General features: G+C 47.4%; 1 protein-coding gene and 1 long non-coding RNA gene across 4 annotated transcripts in view; both read right to left on the bottom strand.

Annotated features, from left to right (window-relative positions):
- The window catches only part of BCL2 (BCL2 apoptosis regulator), a 169,937-nt gene that overhangs the window by 17,882 nt on the left and 131,670 nt on the right, over positions 1–20,385 (bottom strand). Inside the window, exon 3 of one of the 2 annotated variants that reach the window (XM_077890969.1) lies at positions 14,287–15,254. The exons of the other annotated variant lie outside the window; for it this stretch is intronic. Coding sequence (XP_077747095.1) covers positions 15,243–15,254 — 12 coding nt within the window. The 3' untranslated portion in view covers positions 14,287–15,242. Of the gene's footprint in view, positions 1–14,286; positions 15,255–20,385 lie in introns of those variants that run through there. 2 annotated transcript variants of the gene reach the window in all.
- Positions 1,866–11,357, bottom strand: LOC144310244 (uncharacterized). Of its 2 annotated transcripts, none has more exons than XR_013375956.1 (3): positions 10,933–11,357; positions 6,130–6,284; positions 1,866–4,912 (listed from the first exon to the last, which is right to left on the bottom strand). It is a non-coding gene; the product is annotated as an uncharacterized LOC144310244 (long non-coding RNA). The 2 variants fall into 2 exon arrangements; XR_013375960.1 differs by lacking the exon at positions 10,933–11,357 and adding an exon at positions 8,877–9,247.

Here is a 20,385-nt window from a genome sequence, read left to right as displayed (position 1 = left end):
TGCCGTGAAGATAGAGACATGATTCCCTAAGGAGGAATTCCTTCCACAGGGTTCAGGAAAAGCCCTCCTATTTACCGGGCTGCTTCACAGGGAATTCTGGAATGTGAAGGAGGCCAAATTCCTGGAGTCACAAAAACAAATCCAACGTGCGGCCTATTTAGAATATTAAAATAGGTGGCCCGAGAGCCTCCGAGGTGGTGAGTGGGTTTCAGGCCTTCCGAGGGTTCCTGCTGAATTAAAAGCGATCTGGTCCCCAGCAGGCACGGACGGGAGCGGCTCCCCCACCACGGGCACAGGGAGGGGTGAGGGCAGCCCCCCCCCACCCCACCCCGCCCTGACCCCGCTCAGCAGGCCACCGGCCAGCCAGGCTGCTCCTTCTCCCACCAGGCATCACCGACTCATCTCATGACTGTAACAGCTTGCTCTGCTGACTTAAATTTGGAAATTTTTCCTAATTTAACAAAGCCAGAGACCTTTAAATTCCTAGGAACCTGCCCACAGAGCATTTTACAAGAACCCATCTGCTCACTGGGTATTTAATCTTTTAATGTTTGGTTCGGTTTGTTTCTGGAAGGCCAGCGTGTGGGGCGAGTTTGTGACTGCTGCAGTCAGGCCAAGCGAGCCAGAAACCCTTTCTTTAAGACGTCAGGAGTCGTAAGACAAAAAAGATGTTCAGGGCGACGTCTCTAACACCCCAAATTAAGGATGGAGTGCGAAGGTCAAACCCTTGGGTCTGTCACTCCTGTACGAGGGGCTCTGAGCTCAGCTCGATCTTGACCGATGGAAGGGGCACCTTCCATCCTGCTGGGTGGCTTGAGGTGCAGAGAAGGCGGGGCCGAGCCAGGCCTCTGCCACCTCACAACTGAGCTCGACTCCCCTGTCACACAGACTGTTTGCTCCTCTTACACCCCAGATCCCCTTCCCCTGATATACCCTGTGGTTCTCCATTCTCTTTGACTTCTGTTTGCTCCCCTGTTCTCTCCTTGTCTTGCTAAAGTTCATTCCTTGGCTCTGTTTTTTTTTTTTTTTTTTGTCCCTGGTCTCTGTTTGCCCCTTTCTGGGACAGGCCTGCTCTGTGTTTTCTGCTAGTAGTTCCCCACCCTCTCAGACCGAAGAGGACTGCATGCTAAATGAACACGCAAGGCCCCTGCGGCCACGGGAAGGGTTTGGTCATAGGTGTGGGGGGCCCTCCCGGCTCTCATCCTGGTGAGGGGACCCTGGTCACGGACACGATGGGAGAACCTGGGCCAGAGTGAAACCTGCAAGGAAGGGGACGAGGTCGTGCAGGGTGTCCTTGTGGCCGCCTGACCGGACACCGGGCCTGTGACCCTGGCTGGAGTCTGAGCCAGGTGCTTGCTCCACAGTCTCCGTTAATCCCTGAGGGTTTAAATGCTGGCTGGGTAGTGATGGGACGGGTGTGTGTGTGTGTGTGTGTGTGTGTGTGTGTGTGTGGTGGACTGAAGAGAACACAAATGTCCAAATGCCTGCTTTTTCTGAGTTTTTACCTCTGCCAAATTCTTGAAATTCTTAAGTCTTACAACTGTATATGCTTCTCCTTTCTGTGTAAACCTGAAACATCATTTAAATGGCTTTTGAGGTAGGGGCACCCGGGTGGCTCAGTCGGTTAAGCATCTGACTCTTGACTTTGGCTCAGGTCATGATCTCAGGGTCGTGAGGTTGAGCCCTGCGATGGGGAATCTGCTAGAGATTCTCTGCCTCCGCCCCTCCCCCTATGCCAGCCTGTTCTCTCTTTCTCTCTGAAATAAATAAATAAATCTTTTTTTTTTTAAAAAAGATAAATGCCTTTTGAGGTAATCCTAGCCTACTAAAACAACTTGAAAAACTGCAAAAAAATAAAAAATAAATAAAAGAAAAGAAAAAGAAAAGATTATTTCACACACGCCTTGAGGGTTTTGAAAGATGCCGGACTCTGGGCATAAGTTTATGATGAATGGGTTACAGATTCAAATGGCTAAGTTTCACTAACTTGGTACATCACTTGGAAAGATGGTTTATTAAGGGTAATTTCAGGTTTTAAAAAATTATAATTTCGTTGCCATCATGTCTATAAGATCTTTTGTTCAAACTTCCAGACATAAAAGACTTAAGTCCTAGGGATGTAGTGCACAGTGTGGTGACTATAGTTAATAACACTGTACCGCATTTTTGAAGGTTGCTAAGGCAGTAGGTTTTAAAAGTTCTGTTCACAAGGAAAACACTGAAAGTACTATGTGTGATGATGGATGCTCAGAGACTTATTGTGGTGATCATTTCACAACATATACTAATATTGAGTCATTGTTGTACATCTGAAACTAATACAAAGTTATATGTCGATTATATCTCAATAAAAAAATAAAACCTTATTGCCATCAAGTCTATAAGACCTTTTGATAAGAAAGTAAGAATTCCAAGTCTGAATGTATGACGATGGAAGACACGCTTTCAAAGGCAAAAGTCTGAGCAGAGCTGTGCGCTGCTTCAGAAGCTCATCACGCTATCCATGGTCACATCACAATCCACGCAGTGGGCAAGCTATGGGGCCCGAGTGTCCATAACTGGCCCAGGTTCTCTCTTTGCTGTCAAGTGAGTCACCTCTCCAAGTTTCAAGAGCCTCATTAGTGACAAGAAGAGAAGGCCTCACATGTCCTCTGAAGGCTCTCTCAGGATCTAAGTTTACATTAACTTGTAGATTATGGGGACTCTGTTCTGTATCTGCGTCAGAAGCAGTGGGGATGGAAAGGGTTATGTAACTGGGAGACTGACGGACACAGAGAGACCACTAGAGTTGCCACGCCATCTATTCCAGGTGCAAACAGAAGCCTGAGTCCAAGAGCTGGTTTCATAAGAGGAAACCTAGAAGTAATTGGTCTAACAAGAGAGAGAAGTTAGGGAAGTACCTGATATTCTAGACATCAGAAGAAACAACTTCCCAAACCATCAAGGCACCGAAATGAGAATTCCAGGCATGGTTCCTAAAAGTCCCAACGATCTATTCCGGCTTAGGAATCCACAAGACAGCTCTGTAAGACTATGGTTCAAATAGAATGAGAGCCATAGTTAAATAACGCAGAGATGATTTTATGAAGAATTAATAAGCACCTCTTTCTCACTCATAAATAATACTCATTTGTAGTAAGTTAACACATCGACCAAAGGAACTTTATGGTTTTTAGGCCTGAGTTCCTCCGACAACAAAACCATGTTACTCAGGATAACCATGTTATTCCTTTTCAGCCCCTCCAGCTTTCTTGAATCTCCCAAAGCACCCCCTTTGAACTGAAACTTTCCATTTTTAAATCTTTTCCCCCACGGCCCTCCAGGCTCCTACCCCCTATTAATTACAGAGAAAACCCATTCAGTCATTTTTGGGTTATCAGACTGTGGAAAATTTGTTTTTCAAGCTTTGGAAGATTGTTGGAGTGCCTTTTTATTTTTCTTTCTTTCTTTTTTTTTTCATTCCAGATAACTCAAAACTGGTTTGGATCCATGACATCAACCCTGGCATGTACAAAGAATGAGGAATGAAGACTTTGCCTTGTTTGGAACCAAAGAGAGGACTATCCACTCTCTCTTTTCCATTTTTATTAAGACAGTATTTTTTCCTTTTAGTTGGATGATGTATACTTTTAACATTCCAGGAAAAAAGTGTCAGTGATATGCAAGTCATAATAAAAGAAAATCAAAAGAAACGCAATTAGAAGGGACAAGGAACTTCATCATTTTTAGTACAAAATGCCCTGAGGACAATCTAATTTTAAAAATTACCAGCACCATATAAATGAGAAGAGAATATATGAAAAGATTTGTTATTTTAAAATTTAATTTAATCCTTAATCTTTCTGGCTCTGGGACTTTTATCCTTATTTTTAAAGGCCAAAAGTTATCAGGTGCTGGATAAGGAGTAAGCTTCACACTAATGCAATGTAATAGTGACAATGGGTCCTCTTGGTCTCTGGTTTGCCGGCTAGAACATGGTAGGGCACGGAAAGGGTTATTAAATAAAAAGGGAACACACATTGAAAATGAAACAATAGCCTTCTCTTTCCCATTATTATAAAGGTACTTACTATGAATGAAAACAAATATTCACAGGGAGTGCTATCGTTGATAAGTGCTTCCGTTTCTACCAACTACTGTGAGCTTCATGACAACCCACAGGTAAACTATGGCTGTTGTCGCTCCCATTTTACAGATAATCAAGAATATGTAATTTTTCCAAGGGCACACAGTTCATCAATAGTGGAACCGGATCTCAAACCCATAATTGTGACCTAAAATACCTTGCCTCTCTGCTCTATCACGCAGCCTCCCTAAACAGAGTAATGACTCCCAGCAAAATGGGCTTGCACAGAGCCAAGATGTCATAAGCTTGAATACAGCAGGGACTTGCTCACAGTCAACATCTCTGTCTCTTTGAAACAGTTTAAATGATGAGGAAAAAAAAAACAAACTATTTTCTATCATAAATGTTGGTTGGTAATAGAGGGCTTTGATTTATTCCTGCCTAGGTTGCTATTCTAGCCCAGTGAGATTTAATTCTGCCCACCTTCAACCCATATTTAAAAAAACCTGGAACCATTCATGCATTCACAGAGAGAGAGAGAGAGAGTCCAAATTATAATGCAATAACGCAGCTTTCCTTTAAAAGCCTCTTCTTGATGGAATCTCCAATTTTCCTTTCCACTGTTATTACGGTGGCCTGGCAGAGGCTTTAGCAGAGAGGAAGAGAGGAGATGCCATTAATAATATCGATTTCTAACCCTTTATCTAGTTTTTGTTTGGCATCAAGCACAATGCTTAACTATACGGCTCCCTCCAAGAAGGGTTCTCTTGACATGAGTCTTTTAGATTTAGAGAGAGAAGTTTCCTTTGTCCAGATACGATTTTTCCCCACTTTGCTTTAGTCAGCCTGAAAATGAAACAAACAAACAAAACTCCAGATATCTATTAGAAAGATTGCTACACTCCTCTTTTCTCCCTTCAGCAACGCCACTTCAAGAGTGGGTTCCACAGAAAGCCCCAGCTGCTCTCACCTTCTAGCCACAGTGGTGGGTGCAGTAGGGTCCAAAGAAAAAGCAGAAAAATCACTTTTTTGTCCACTGGGCATTGTAATGATTTTTCTTCTCTTATTACTATGTATATCTACTCTTTTTTCCCCTTCCCTTAGCTCTCTTAATTTGCCCTTATCCTTTGTCTTCACATTTGTCTTCATGCCTATCGTTCTTCTCTCAAGTTACATTTCCCTTAGGCTGTGAAACTATCATTACTGAGCCTTGTCTGTACCCAAAAGCCTGGAATAAATTCTAAAACCAGACTCTGCTTGGCCTTTAGTGAGCTGTTTCAGTCTGATAAACTAGCAGGCTCCATGTGGGGATAAAGAAGTAAATTTATGTAGGGGCGCCTAAAAGAAACCCTAAAAGAAACACTAAAGCTTAGCTAAGTTGTGGTGCAGAACTTCTGGCAGTAACAGTTCTAGGGATGTCGGACTGCAACATAAAATCTGATGCTTGGGAAGGAGTTCTCCTGGTTGGGACAGTGGGGAGTGACTCTCCAACCTCCACTGGGTGACTCCAGCCACATTCTTCTAGTTTGACAGGCAATGTTCTTCAAAGAGTACCAAGTCATGTCTCCACCGAGAAGGCCAATGGGCCAGCCTCTTTTCGTCTTGACTACACTGAGCTCTCATTTTAGCTTCAACAAATTACTTGGTAAGTCATCTTGGTTTCCCCTTCTGTAATGCAGTCAGGGGCATTCCCTGCTTCTCTTTCATCTCTCCAATGTCTCAATGGAAATTTCCCCCTTCTTGTGCTTTTTCTATAAATTAGCCTGATAGATCGATCAAATTTTAATCTGTTTAGATTTCCCCCCAAAATTCCCTTCCCCACGCTGACAGTGTCTGTTGTGACCTTAAGTACTTTCCCCTATTGCCCGTGTACCTCCCACCCACCAGTCCACCCCCTGACTGACTAACCGTCCATCCCACATTATATACTGGGTGCTGTTATGTGAATAGCATGACCTAAACTCTGGGGTGAACTCAAGAGAAAATCACAAATATTCTTCTCCCTCTGGTCAGAAGATGAATCTGTGAGAAGCCAGGAGGGAGCAATACAAGCAAGGAATCACCTAAGTGGCGTGGAGACATGGGCCGTGGGGGTTCAGAGAAGGATGAGACGAAGCAGGCCAGTTCATCCAGGCGAGGTGGCCACAGCGGTGAGGGGCTGGGGTGAGGGTGACAGCTTGAGCCGGAGGCGGAGGGGGAAGTGTGTCCTCAGGCCTGACTGCGTGGGTTTAAAAACAAAATCTCATGGAAAAGATAATTGAAATGAAAGTCGGAGCTTATTAAATTTCTGTAGGCCCAACCCAATTTCTCATCATTCCCAGTCATGTGGATACATGCTAATTTCCTTGGCAGCCTTAGATAAAGCTCTTAATGTGATTTGAGTCCCTTAGAGATTAGCACTATTATAAATATAAATGTTCAAACACAAGCAAGTTGAAACCAAATGCCCCCCAAACACTGGCTTTCTGTTATATGAAGGTTTTCAGTGGTGCCCTGAGCCCTTGGATAAATGAGCTAGGAAACAGAGTTAAATGGGCCCGTTGGCTAATTCTCAAGGCCAGGCTCCTTCACAGGAAGGAGCCAACCTGCAGCAGCTCTCTACGTATATAATCTACAGCAGCTGGCAGGACAGCTCTGGATGACATTCTGAAAAATACTAACTCAGAACTGCAAGTAGGGGCTTGGGTAGCAGATACCGAGACCCTGATCAAAACAGCCTTTATTCAACGGCCAACCTGCAAAACATCTCGTTCATGTTCCAACCGCTTGGTACAGCTTACACGAGACTCACTAGCAAATAGTTATAAATAGACATCAAGGAGTTTGTTTATCTAACTAAGAAAAAACAATGTTCGGCTTCTTTAGAAACATGCATTTGACACCAAACTGATGTAACTGTTATGGGACCAGAAACGGAGCACACCATACTGAGCCTGGTGTTTTGATGTGGTCATTTATTCGCTAAGCAGAGCCACCACTTGGCAATAACACTCCGTGTGTACCCAATTCTAGGTGCTCGAAATTTTCAAAACAGATCTCTTCCAAGAGATTCTAAAATTAAAGATTTTGTCATCAACTGGTAAGAACCTGCCCCCCAAATTCATCCACATGCCTGAGATTTTGCTTTTGGGCTGAGGTCCGAAGGGGTCGTGATGATGAAATCTACTCTTAAATTTGTGCACAGGGCTTTTGTCAAACTAGCCAACCCACCTATCTGCAGAGTGCTGCCCCTAAATGTTCTTACTACTAAACAGTAAAGTGAAAAGTATTCCCAGGGGGCATAAAAGTAAAAAAGTCTCGTGCCAGTCCTCACCACCTGCTAGAGATTCCTTTCTTACCAGAACACATAATTACTTGGGTTTGGGGAAATTGTAGAGTACGCATTATGGTACACTGGTCAGGTGAGAATGCCTCACTGGGTCTTCAATTCTGGTATTTTCTACCTATTGGATAATGGCTCCTTCAGCAGGAAATGTTAGAGGCTAGTATATTCACACAACTTCAGCTCTCCCTCCCAGAGAAACAACCTCCCTCGGCCTCTGATTCTGCGCCTCCTCCTTCCACCCCTCTAGGATGAAGCTTGATGGAGTGAAGGAGCACAAGTGTTAGAATAAGGCAGTTCTGGGTTCAAACCTGGACTCTGCACATTACTAGCTATGTCAATGAGTTGGAGGAGTTCCCTGTTCTTTTTTCTTTCCCGGAATACTTAAGTCTAGCTCACGTGAGAGCTAGACTTCCACTTCTCCAAGTCTCCATTTCTTAATTCATAAAATGTGGAAATTTCTAGAGACATCATCAGGATTAAGTGAGTGATCTCTGTGAAGCACCCAGCATCTAGTAATTGCAATTCCCTTCCATTTCTCTCTTGTCTTTCCCTTTAACTGTCAGAGATCTCGAGGTCCCTTTTCTAGGGACTCTCTTTATAAGGAGGGGGTAGGAAATAACACACATGAAAACAGCAACATCCAAAGTCCAAAACTGGTAAATTTCTCTTTGCAGGGCTTGTTTTTGATTTTAGGATCTGATTTTCTAACATCATTAGTCAAGGTGTTCCTTAAAAAAATTTCAAACTAGACCTGATGGCTTCGAGCAGGCAGTGACAAGCTCTGGAGAAGAGTTCTGGAGTCAGTCAAGCTACTGCCTCCAGAGCTCAGTGCAGAAGGCCAGCCTGGTCCTCAGCAGTGGCGGAAAGGACGTCTGACTGTACTCAGCCATGAGGCCCCCGCCTGGAATGCTCCATTGCAGAGCTGGATACTTTGAAGAGCCAATGGCAGATCCAGAGGAAGACAGACAAGAAGAGAGGAGCCTTCCACAGGACAATAATGTTTAAAAATCAGCTGCAGCCTGGAAAAGGGGCAGCCTGAGTGTGGAAGCTGGGGATATTCGTAATTCTCAATGGCACAGAGAGGAAGAAAATAATTTATTCATCACATACCTGAACCCTGCAACCATAGGTCATTCCTTAGGGACACAGATAACGCAGTACTATTCTCCGAGAGATGGACTCAGGGGACCAGCCACCCCCATGCAGTAGAGACATCATTCTCTTCCATGATTTCAGCTACAACTTGGCTACCGGCCCTTTCGGCCGACGGCTGCCCGATGAGCAAATGCAACCGAACCCTAATCTAGAAGCAAATGTATCCACATATATACATCAGATATCTCAGACCAATGCACTCATTAAGGGGACTCCTTAAGCCTTCCCCAAACCTGCCTCTCAAACCCTGTCAGCCCCTGGGCAGCCTACAACCTAGTGGGAAGCCCAGAAGTGAGTCCCAACTTCTCCCTCTTTCCACCCCACCCACACCTGTCACCGCCTTCTCTGCTCAAAGGATGGTTCCTCTCTCCAGTCGTCTAGGCCGGGTCCCTTTCCTCGGCTGCATCGTTCTTCATCTGTCAACACCAGGCTTCCCTCTAAACCACAAACGATCGAGTCCTCTCTCTCTCTCAAATGCCCTGAGCGACTCCCCACGACCCTCAGATTGAAGTGGCCCCATCCCACACCTCTGGTCACACCCGGCTCAAGCCTTAAACTCCACGGAACCGCTGGTAGCATCAGCCGAAACCACACATCTCCAGCTGACCCCGGCTCACACCACATCCTCGTGCCTCTCGACACTCTGCTCACACAGCACCTCCTCCGTGAAGCCCTTCTTGCCCGAGCCCCATCACCTCCCCCTGACTCCCGTCCCTGCTCACTGCTGGCCGCTGCTAGGCGTCCCTCGGCTCTGTCCTGGCGGGCCCTGCTGGAAGCTGTGTGTCAGCCGAGGGAATAAAAAGATGAATCAAAATTAAAACGAGTTAAGGAGCACACGATCTATAAAGACTGTGTGGTGCTCAAGGAAGGCGGACTTACTATGGGTTACACGGGAGTCGCCGGGCCTGGGTGGGACAGGACGCGACTGGGGGTGCGGCAGGGTCTCGAATGTCGCGCTGCATTTCCCAGCCTCCTATTTCATAGCTCTAAGATCCTGGCCCAGGTGTCTAACGCCTTAGAGCCTGAGTCCTTCAGCTATAAGGACGAGGGGGTGATGGCACTGGCGGCGAGGCTGGGGCGAGGGCGCGTCCGAGGGGACACAGCAGGCAGGAGCAGATGGCAGGACCCCCCTCCCCCCCATCGATCGTGGCCCTGAACACTGACTCGGGACACAGCGCTGGCCCGGGGCCTGGGGCAGACAGCAGGGCTCGCAGCACAGCTCTCGCCTCAAGGGACGGACAGTCAGCTGGACGAGGCAAAACAGCCTCGCTCGGAAGGTTGAGAAACCACACAGCAAGTCAGAAACATCAGATGAGTCACCAGACCGGACAGGATCGGCGGCCAGGGTGGCGCGGGAGGTGCGGGTGCTGGGTGGGGGCGCTCTCCCTGGCGGAGGGTGGCTGCTGGAGGAGGGGTCAGGGCATCAACCTGTCGGGATGGAACCCGAGGGGAGCTCTGGAGTCCAGGTGACAGGACGGTTCCCAGCTGGGGCTTATTGCTATAGGCTCTTCGGCTGCTCTCTGCTGCCCCCTGTTAGTGTGTAGAGGGAAGAGCAGGACAGGGGCTGAGAGGAGAGAGAGGGGGACAAGCAGGTGGGGTGGGGGGGGGGGTGAGACAAGCACCCACTGGGGGGAGGCCTGCGGGCGTCTCCTCCTTTCTTTCCTGGAGCGTTGGTCACACCCCCTCCTCTGACCCCTCCCCTCACTCTCTCTTTGCAGGGCAGAGGCTCACCCTCAGTTTCCCAGGACCCCCCGAGGGGCCACTGCTGTGACCCAGGTAGGCTGCGCTTAGCATTCTTGGGACTTCTGTTCTCACCGTCTTGCCTGAGGGCATTTCTCAAGGCCAGAAACCATTTTATTCCTGAATGCCCAGTTAATATTCGTGAAGCTTGTGAAGAAGCAAACAGAAAAAAAAAAGAGAGAAAGAAAGGAAAAGAAAAAAGCCAAAGAAAAGCTGAGAGGGCAGAAGGCAGGGAGGGCCAGAGAAGCGAGGGGAGGGAGCTATGGTTAACACGAAGTCCCGTGTCCAGCAGCAGAGTGGCCTTGGATTGTCCCTCGGGAGCAGAAATTGCAAATAGCTTTTCCCATTCGCCCCAACCCAGTGCTTTCAACTTAGAAAATATGGCCAGCTTTAGCACTTAGATCAGTTGACATTTGGGGCTACATAATTCTTGGGGGAGGGCATCATAGGATGTTTAGCAACATCTGTGGCCTCTACCCACTAAATTCAAATAAAAACCCCTGCCTGGCTGGAACAGCCAAAACCATCTCCAGCTTTGCCGACTATTCCCTGGAAGGCACACTCATCCAGGTTGAGGAGCCCCACTTTAGAGTATTGGGAGGCCCGCCCCAAATGCCGAGAGCTCCACGTCCCCCCTCACCCTCACCTGAGCACCGCAAGAATGCCGCATGTCCACCTGCCCGTCCGCTTGACATTCGCAGAGAGACAGAGACAGAGGCTCCCTACAGAGGCCCACGTTCTGATCTGAGGGCCCCTCTCTTGCTCTGCGCATGAATTGTAAACCGGTGCATTTCATAACCCCGAAGGGGCTCTGCGCCCAGAGTCCTGACTTCCTGGACAACCAGAGGTTCAGGTGAAAGTGTCTGCCCAGGGGCAGCTCTGGGTGGAGGAGCAAACATCCGACACTCTGCTCTCCACTTTCTCCTCCGCCTCCTCTCCCCTGAGCTGGCTGCTCAGCAAGGAAAAGCCACAGCAGCCACCTATGTGAACAGGAATCTGGGGCCACCCACCTTCAAATTTAGATGGCAAGTGCTGGAGTCAAATAAGAAAGACTTTGCACAAATAATTAAGTTCATTGTGGTTCTGCCTTTTATTTCCCCCTCAGGAATTAAGTACCCAAATGGTGTTAGGCTTCCAGGGTGAGCCTCCATCCAGAAAATCCAGAATGTAAGAAGCTGCAGGAATGGTTCCAAGCCCTTTATTTTCGAAGTGAGGAAACGGGGGTCCCAAAGAAGTGAAGTGCCAGCCAGCAGAGAAGCCAGGAGCAGACACATCACTGCCTCATTCGAAACAAAGTTCCCAACACTCCCCTCCCATCCAGCTGGGGCAGGAGGGAACACGGTCACCAGGAGGGCAGTGCCAGATGGTATCCTCAGAGTGTGTCACCAAGTAGGTCTGTACCTCGAGATCGGGCTTATTTCTTGGAAAGCCTTTGCCTGGGGCTGATTTGTAAAACCACGCAAGGGGCAACTGAACAGAGTCCCCTCGAAGACACCTATGCCAGGCTCTGTGACATTGTTTTTCAGGGGAAATTCATATTAGCTGTTTTCAGCTTGAATCTTCAACTCCAGCTGGTTTTATCTTCTCTCACTTATTATATTGTAACTCTGTGCATGGTGTAAAGGTCACACCTGTGTTTATACACCATATGCCATCAAAATACCGTGAAGAGAACACTATGTGGTCTCTATCAGAAGATCAAAAAAAGAAGGGGTGAGGCAGGCTTTGCTCCTAAGTCGGGGCCATTCGGTCCTTCTCAAACACTGACACAGACCCGTGTCCACTGTGGCTACCAGCAGTTGACTTCTGGGCGAAGCACACACTGTTTATTGACAGAGAAACAAATAGGCACCTGTCCGGTTTCAGGGTGACGAGGGAGTTTCCAGTCTGGATATGACAAAACTTTTACCCTGTACCCAAACATTCTTTTCTTTTATTTTTAAAGCCAAAATTAGAAAGAAAACAAACATATAGAGGGCTCAGTGTAGCAGGAAAAAGAAACTCAAAAGGCAAGACGTTTCACAAGAAAAGCTTCCACTGGGTCTAAACTCACCTGGCCTCGTACCTAGGGTTCCTGGGAGGAGGCAACAGGCTGTGCGTTCCAGTGGCCTGGGAGGCTGGCTGTCCTCAGAGCTCCCAGGTAGGAGGTCTCCCCAGTTTCCCACGCTGGAGCAGTGGAGAGGAAGTCAGAGAGAGAGCTGCTGGAGGAGTATTTTTCTTGTCTAACCTAGCGGTGCCTTGAGGTGTAATTAATAAGTAACTGCCAAGAGCAAGTCTGCAGTGAAGGCCTTAGCACGCAGCTTCCGTCTGTCAGTGCAGAAATAACCCGATACTGTTTACCTGGCCACCCAATGACCTGACCCTAGCAGGGGCTCTGCTAATTAGCATAGTCCCTCGAAGCCCAACCTTGGGGACTGGTTGTCACACGCTGTTCCCCACATTCCAAGCATCAGTCTGTGCTGGGCCCTCCAAGCGCCCCCGGGCAGACTGCCAGCCAGTCCTGGGAGCAGCAAGACTGCCCTTCCTCCAAGGACCCCTTCCGCCTGCTGGCCCCACGCTGGCCCCACGCTGGCCCTGTCCGCCTGTGGGCACCTCCGACGTGAGCCTGTCCCCGCACCAGAAGGCCAGGCCTACAACCATCTTCAATAAGGCATCCTCTGAAGCTATTTGGGGGAAAAAGCATTTTGCTTTCCAATAAGCTGGCGTTGCACTGACTTGAAAATAGCTCAGTCGGCTCTGATTAAGCCAGGCTATAATCGGAGCTGATCAAGCACATTGACACAAAATGCCAATAGAATATTTATACGGCTGCCCGTTTGCCCACCATACAGGCAGCGGTGAGTCATTAAGTCATGTGAGATGCATCGGTTTATAAAAGATCCCAGATAAGTTAATTATTTCGAGTCATGTGAATAGAAATGCATGCTCAGCTGATCTACTTTAAAACAGAGCACCTATATGGGGCCCTTGACCCTCAAGCAGTGCCAATCAGGTGTCCATCTCTCGGCCACGTCCAGGCAGCCCAATGGCTCTGCAGAGAGCTGGGATCATGCTTAAGTAAACCAGAGGCAGGGCCGGGCAGAGTGATTTTCACCAAACTCACAAAAATACAACTGAAAGAGAACTGTTCTTAAGAAAGACTCATGTACCATAAAAGGGGAATTTCCAGAAGCCTCTGATATTAGCAATTTGCCCTTCCATTCCCTTCCTCTCTAGTTTCAAGATGAGATGATGACAAAAGAACAACTTTCAGAAAAAAAAAAAAAAACAAACAAACACGAAACTCTGTATACAAACCTGTAAACTGACACAGTATAATTTGTGGGAATTTCCGCACCTGCTCTGATTTGCCATGAAGAAGAGGAAAGGCAAGGGTACCTTTGCTCCCACTCGCCCACGTTCAGACATAATCATTAACTGTTTTCTTGCTTTAAAATACATATCCCTATTCAGGGAGTACAAGTTTTCTTCTTGTTGGGCAAAAGCAGTTTTTCCAAAGTAAGTTCCGAAGTGGATGTTTTTAGAAGCAGAGGGAACTGGCAATTTTCTTAAAACCAGCACAAGTGTGGATATTTCTCCTTTCGATTTCCAGTTTTACAGAGGCATTTAGGGCCAACACACACTGGCTAATTTCAGTAGAAAGTTCCAGGGGGAGGGAGAGCACTCCACCTCAGGGGGCGAGTGGACATTTATTGGGCATTCACTTCTTGAAGGCCTGGGATATTAGGTACCGTGGGGGAATCATATTTGGGAAACAGACGACAAAATCCAATTGAATAGGGAAATGAACCAAACAAAAATGGACATAAAGATAAAAAAAAAACAACCCACATATGAAAACACAGACGCATGCACAAGCCAGCTGTGGTGTCTATAAGCCGGGCTGAATGTGCTCACCTTGCAAAGATCGCCCACATGATGGGGACAGTCCACATAGATGCATTTTTTAGTTTCTGCTGGTGGACCCTGATGGGATCATTTACATCACACCCGCTTTTTATTTTTTCTAAACTCAAGCCACTTTATTAGTTTAAAAATTCCCATCAAGGTATAATTTACATTCAGCAAAATGAACATGTTTTCTGAGTACCGTCTGATGAATTTTGACAAAAGCATATACCCCCAGAACCCACTCCCCTATCAAGATATGGATCATTTCCATCCTCCCAGAAAGATCCCTTGAAGCCACTTTGTTTTTAAATTATTTGCATCTGAATGTTTTTGCGTGGAGATTATCAAAGCCAAATGTGTGGGAAGAAAGGCTAATCATCAATCATCTGCTACAAACACAGGTAGTGAAGGTTCTGAGGACAGCGTGTGAGCCTGCACAGACACGTTTGCAGGGAAGGGTGCTTTTATTAAATGCCAAGGGGCTTTTCAGGGACAGGCACACAGGCCCCTCTCGGCAACCTGGCCGGTGCTTGATCATGTAACACATTGCATGGGTTTTTCTGGTTTTGTTCTTTAGGCATCGGGGTTTACATGTTTAGAAAGAGGGAAGTTGAGGCTGAGTAGTCAAATCTACCAGAGTCTCAAAGGAGCAAATGCTCTCTGATTAGGAGGGTGCAAGCACGGCTCAGAGCACAGCACTCCTTTCCAAAATTCTGTTGCAACATCATAAGGGGAGTTCACATGACCAGGCAAATTAGAAATTTTCTTAACATTTCCTGTTTCCCAAATTTCGGAGACCAGCAGGGAATGTCTGGCCCAGGGTAAGGGACAGTGCTTTGACATGGCGTTGCTCTGCTGGCCTGTCCAAGCGGGGAGGGGCTGGACCGGGAGCAAAACCAAGGCTCGGTGTACTTCCTTTGGGGTGGGAGTGGGGGGCACCCTTGCTCCAGTGAACCGAACTTCTGGCAGAGGGGCCAGGAGTGGAACCAGATGGAGCAGGAGCCAGGAACCTCTACTCCTCTGGGTGTTCGTGTCTCACGGGAGGCCGAGCTACTTCATGGACGTTCAGGTGTAGGTCTTCAAAGCAAAAACAGAATAAAAAACATCCTAAAATATTATGCAGGAAGTAGTTTTTTTTTTAATCACTTTTCCAAAATGGTACCCTGAGGTAATCCTTTCTTAAATTCCCCAGCAATCAAAACAATGTGGTTGCAAAAGTTTACAACTTTAAAACCTTTCAAAGGTCACCTCCCTGCCTCACACCCTCTCGCCTAAAAGCATAACGGATATTTTGAGTCACATGTATTGTTCTTTGTTCATTTGCATTTGGTGAAATCCCTCCTTTGGACCAATTTAGCAAGCGGTGCCTTGGGCTCCCTTGGTGATTGTTCTCTTGTCTTGTCTATACATATTTTTATGTCAAAAAAATTTAGACTCCCAACAGAAAAACTGGGGGTGCAATCTTTGTCCCTTCTACTTCTTTCTGCTAAGATGGTTTTTCCATCTTGCTTGGCCTGGAATTCCTTCCTTTTCACAACAAACTAAACCTTTCAAGACTCAGATGAAGTCTTCATACTTCATGATCGCTGTTAGACCTTTCTCTCCTTGGCCTCTCCCTACCTGACCTCTTGTTGAAGGGACATACTTGTCCATACTCCAGGCTCACTTGGTTTGGTCCCCACCGTGGGACGGAGTCACTGAAGGCCTTTATCAAGAGTTCTGGTGCCAATTACAAAGAAATACTGGCTAACTTGAAAATCTACCCTAAGCACCTACTGCCCCCCCCCCCGCCCCGCCCCCAGACAGGGGTTTCCACTGATGGAGATTCTCCAAATATAACATTATGGCAAAGAGCCTCGGGCCCGGCACCCCTTCTTCCCACCAGATGCAGCGTGCACGCCAGCTGTCACAGGAGGCCCGAGTGCTTTATGAGGCTCACTCCCCCGGCTCCGTGTGTAAGCCAACGGCACTGGCTTTTAGAAACATATTTCTTGCTCTATGAGTAATTTAAAAGTGAGTCATGCTCAGTTTCACCAGCCGGTACATGTGACCCACAGCGCTGGTTAAGTGTATCTATAGATGTGTAAACCAAAGCAGTTCTTAGAACACAGATTTCCCCCCTCCCACGTGCTGTTTATTCCCCTTCGCTTCGCAGGGGCTGAGCGATATGATACAGATGAGCTGCTGGGTGCTGCTTGCTCCTTACTCAGGCCCGGGATGGGCCCTGCAGCGGAAACAAGGCCCAGCATCCAGCGAGACAAAATAAAAGGTCCCGAGGAGGAAAGAGGCAGGCGAACGACCCAATAAACTTATTTTGTATTCGCAGACTCTCAAGAAGCTCTGAGAAAAGCCCATAAAAATCTAATACGATGAAGATCCACATAAACAAAAATTACTCTGAGGTCTGGTTCTTTCTGTCCTTGTAGATTTTAGACCTAAAGACGTAGAGCTCGCTCGGTCTTGCTCTCTCTCTCTCTCTCTCTTTCTCCCCCCTACACACACACACACACACACACACACAAGCACATGCATGCACACAAACCACTGTATCTTCACTTCTAAAACAGAAAAATATTCCTGGGGTCTGCTGTGGTCTGACTTGATAACTCCCATATATTAACAGGCTTTTATTTCTCCAGCTTGTCTTTATTCTCCTATCACTGGAGAAGGTGCAAGGCCCAGCTCAGGGACATGACTGTGGCAGGAAGGACGTCGGGTGACACAGCTGCCCAGCACTCTAGATAGTGTTTCCTACCTCCTTCTCACTTCCTTTTTTCTATTAAACCAAATCTAAAAACTCCTTTGCCTGCTATCTTACCACGCACGGCTCCTCCACTCCTGCGATACTTCATTATGCCCGCTCCCCCGGTTCTATTTTGCTACTGGTTATCTAATAGTCCCGCATCCTCAGTTTGATGGCAAGCTTTCTGAGGAGGGGAGGGAGGAACTCTACTCTGCATATCCCCACAGTGCCTAGCCCGCAGCACTGGGCAAGTCGAGCTTCCAGATTAAAAGAGAGAATATTATCTTATTTTTGCCAAAAAAAGTACTAGGTAAGGTCTGCCTAATTTTTAGCCCTCTGTTAAATGTGGCTGCATGCCAGCTGAAAGGCAGGCTTTCCTGCTCATCCTAGTCGGAGGCTGTGTGGAGGGGAATAAATGCATTGACTCCTCAACAAAATGACAAATACAGGCAGTAAGAGGCCTTTATGTGGCTCCATGTACAAGCATCGATTTAGGCATTTAACAAACATCAATTCACCTGAACTTCATTTAGACCCAAGGAAGTCGGTAGTGTTATCATCCTCACTTTGCTCACGGAAGAGACAGAGGCAGAGTAGGTAACTAATAGGTAAAAAGTGGCCAAGCTGGATTCGAACACAGGCCACGTGGGTGTGCTCCTGGAGGCTGCATTCCTGCTCCTGCTCTGTGCTTCAGCAGCCTGTCCTCTACACGGATACCTTGTTGCACTTACGTGTACTAAAAGCCACCATCACTCAAGGCCCATGTAAAGAGAAGTAATGATTAGATGTCCTCTACCATGGAAACTTCAAAAAGAAGTATGGCACAACGGGAGCTAAATAGACAGTATCTTCTTTGAAGTGCGGGGAGGCCACTCCACCAGTCCATCCTGGGACCCTACAAAATGGGGCTACCCAAGCTCTGTGGAAATACCAAGTTCAAATCCCTGGAAAACCTGGAGGTAGGATCCCCCTTCAGACCAATATTACTTATACACCCAATAGAGTCTTCCCAAATCTGTAATTTCTCAACACAGAAACTCAATACGGCCCAACTCATAGCTGCAGTTGGATTTGTTTACTGTGTCTTAAATATGATCTTGCAAGGCCACACATGGCAGGCTTGAGAACTCCAGATTAGGTACAAGAAGAAAAACCTCATCCTGGTGGTCAAATCATGGCAGGAAATGATGCCACCAGCAATTATTCATGTATTAGCAGTTGCTTAAGTACCATAAGGCTTTTAGGGGAAAAGACTGGGAGGCAGTGGTTGGAAATGCAGCCCCATTATTAATGTAGTCAAGCTATTCAGCTGGATTCAATAAAGCAAAAAGCCCTGCCCAGACCAGTGTCTGTAGTTGAAGATGCTAAGAGCTGGGTTTTTTTTTTTTTTTAATCTGGCTTTATTGAATCCAGGCTTTATACACAGCATTCCTTCTTTTCCGAATGGCTGAAAAACCATCCCATGCATTTTAAGCCACTGGAGAGGAAATGGATTTAAGTTGTGTCAAGAAAGCACAGTCAGATTTAAGGGAGAGAATCTCATAATGTTCAAGGCGATCAAAACCTTGGTAGGTCTCTGGATATATTGTCAAGATGGGCTGTGAAATCCTCTTATCAATTCAGCTCAGGTTAAAAACCATGACGGGGAGCCTACTGCGTGCCTGGTTGCATGCAGGTCCTGCTGGACCCCGAGCATAGCCAGGTGAACAAAATGCAACCCCTGCTGCTGAGGATCCGTCCCCCACCCCCCACCCCCACCCCACCCCCACCCCAGCCGGGGAAGGAAGCAGGAGTTCACATTGACTACCACCAGCAGACCTGTTCCGGATTGGATGAACATCATTTGGTATCTCTGCGTGTCTGTCCCTCTCTGCAGACTTGCTACTGTCACTTTTCATGTCTCTGGCTCTGTCTTCATTGTTTTAGGACTGCTTTGTCCCCATCTCCCAGACCCCAAGCCTCAGACCTCTCTGGCCTGGGTAGCCCACAGGCATCTTCTGTGTTTATCCCTCCAACCACATCCTTGGCCAGCTGCTGCTGCTGCCTCCACTCCCCTGCTCAGTGGCCCAATTCACACTGCTCAGCAATGCCGAGAGACCTTTCTGATCCCCCTCTCTCTTGCACAGTTGGCTGCAGAACCTGACAAGAAGCCACGAGAGGAGTCTATTCCTTGGCTGAAGGCATCAGGCCAATGTGCGTCATATTCACCTGCTCAACATTTCCTGAACGCCAAGAGCCCCAGTACAGAGGGCGAGTAAAGAAGAATTCGGTAAGACTCTGTACCCCCCTCCCCCAGGACTTTATGATCTACTGAAGGAATAAAAACGACCTCAGCCCAAGGGAAAGCACAGATAAGCTATATGACAACGTTAAAAACAGTAATGACTCCCAGGAAGGGTCTGATTGGTCCAAACAGTTGCTAGCAAAAACCAAGGCCCCAGATGGGCAGAGTCCTCGTGTCAGATCACCTTACTGGCTGTACTGTTTACCTATGAGCAAGTCCCTTGCCAGGGGCCTTAATCCAACATGGGCTATGGATGCGCTTGGAGGCCCACAAGACACAGTGCCTGGCCCCTGGTGTGAAGAGCTGGTCAGCCTCTGCAGAAAGGATCTGTGCTGTGGTGGGCACTCAGGGCTTTATACATAGCCCAATAAAGTGCCCCAGAGAGAGAAAGCTAATGATAAGAGGGATGCCAAGAAGTGCTGAGGAGGCAAGAGACAGCTCTGAGGGAAGGAGAAGAATATTCTCTAGATGAGGAGAAACATGGCCGAACCTTGGATTGGACCTTGAAAGATGAGAGGATTTGGATCTGGGAAGAAATGGGGGTCACTCCAAACAATTAGCTGCCAGGAGCTCTGGAGGGGCAGGGCTGATACATGCATATCTTGCCTGGCTGAGGGAGGCAATCAAACACTGGAGGTCCCCGGGGAGTGATGTCCCTAGTGTCATACTCTGTCACTTTCCATTGCCCTAAAATCCCCACAAAGTCACACCATGCCTGCAGCTCCCATTCCCTTCACAGCGACCCTTCCAGACTAGGACCTTGGTGACACCCAGGACTTCCCAGCAAGCCTAAATAAATTAGCAGCTGGCCTTTTCCCGGTTCCCTTAACTTCCCCTGATGGCATTGGGAGCTGGTGTTTGCACTCCCACACCTCTTGTCAGCCATTGTGTGTCAACAGTAGAAAGAGAGCCAGACAACACAACATACTTGGTGACAGAGCATACAGAGACGATGCACTGGCTGGGAACATTTGCATAAGGTACACTAATAGTCACTGACCCAGAAGACACCCTGCAGTGTGTCACACCAGCTCTCACTGGCCAAGACCATGCAATAGCACCCAGGTCATGGAAAATGTATATGTATAAACAGTGAATTCAAATGAAATATATTTGGGGGAAATAATTTCAGAGCCAAATAGCATTATAATGAATCGGCGTTCTTAGAAAGGTGTCAAACA

The sequence above is a fragment of the Canis aureus genome, chromosome 1, assembly GCF_053574225.1.
Source record: "Canis aureus isolate CA01 chromosome 1, VMU_Caureus_v.1.0, whole genome shotgun sequence".
Taxonomy (NCBI): domain Eukaryota; kingdom Metazoa; phylum Chordata; class Mammalia; order Carnivora; family Canidae; genus Canis; species Canis aureus.
This window is presented reverse-complemented; position numbering and strand designations above follow the sequence as displayed.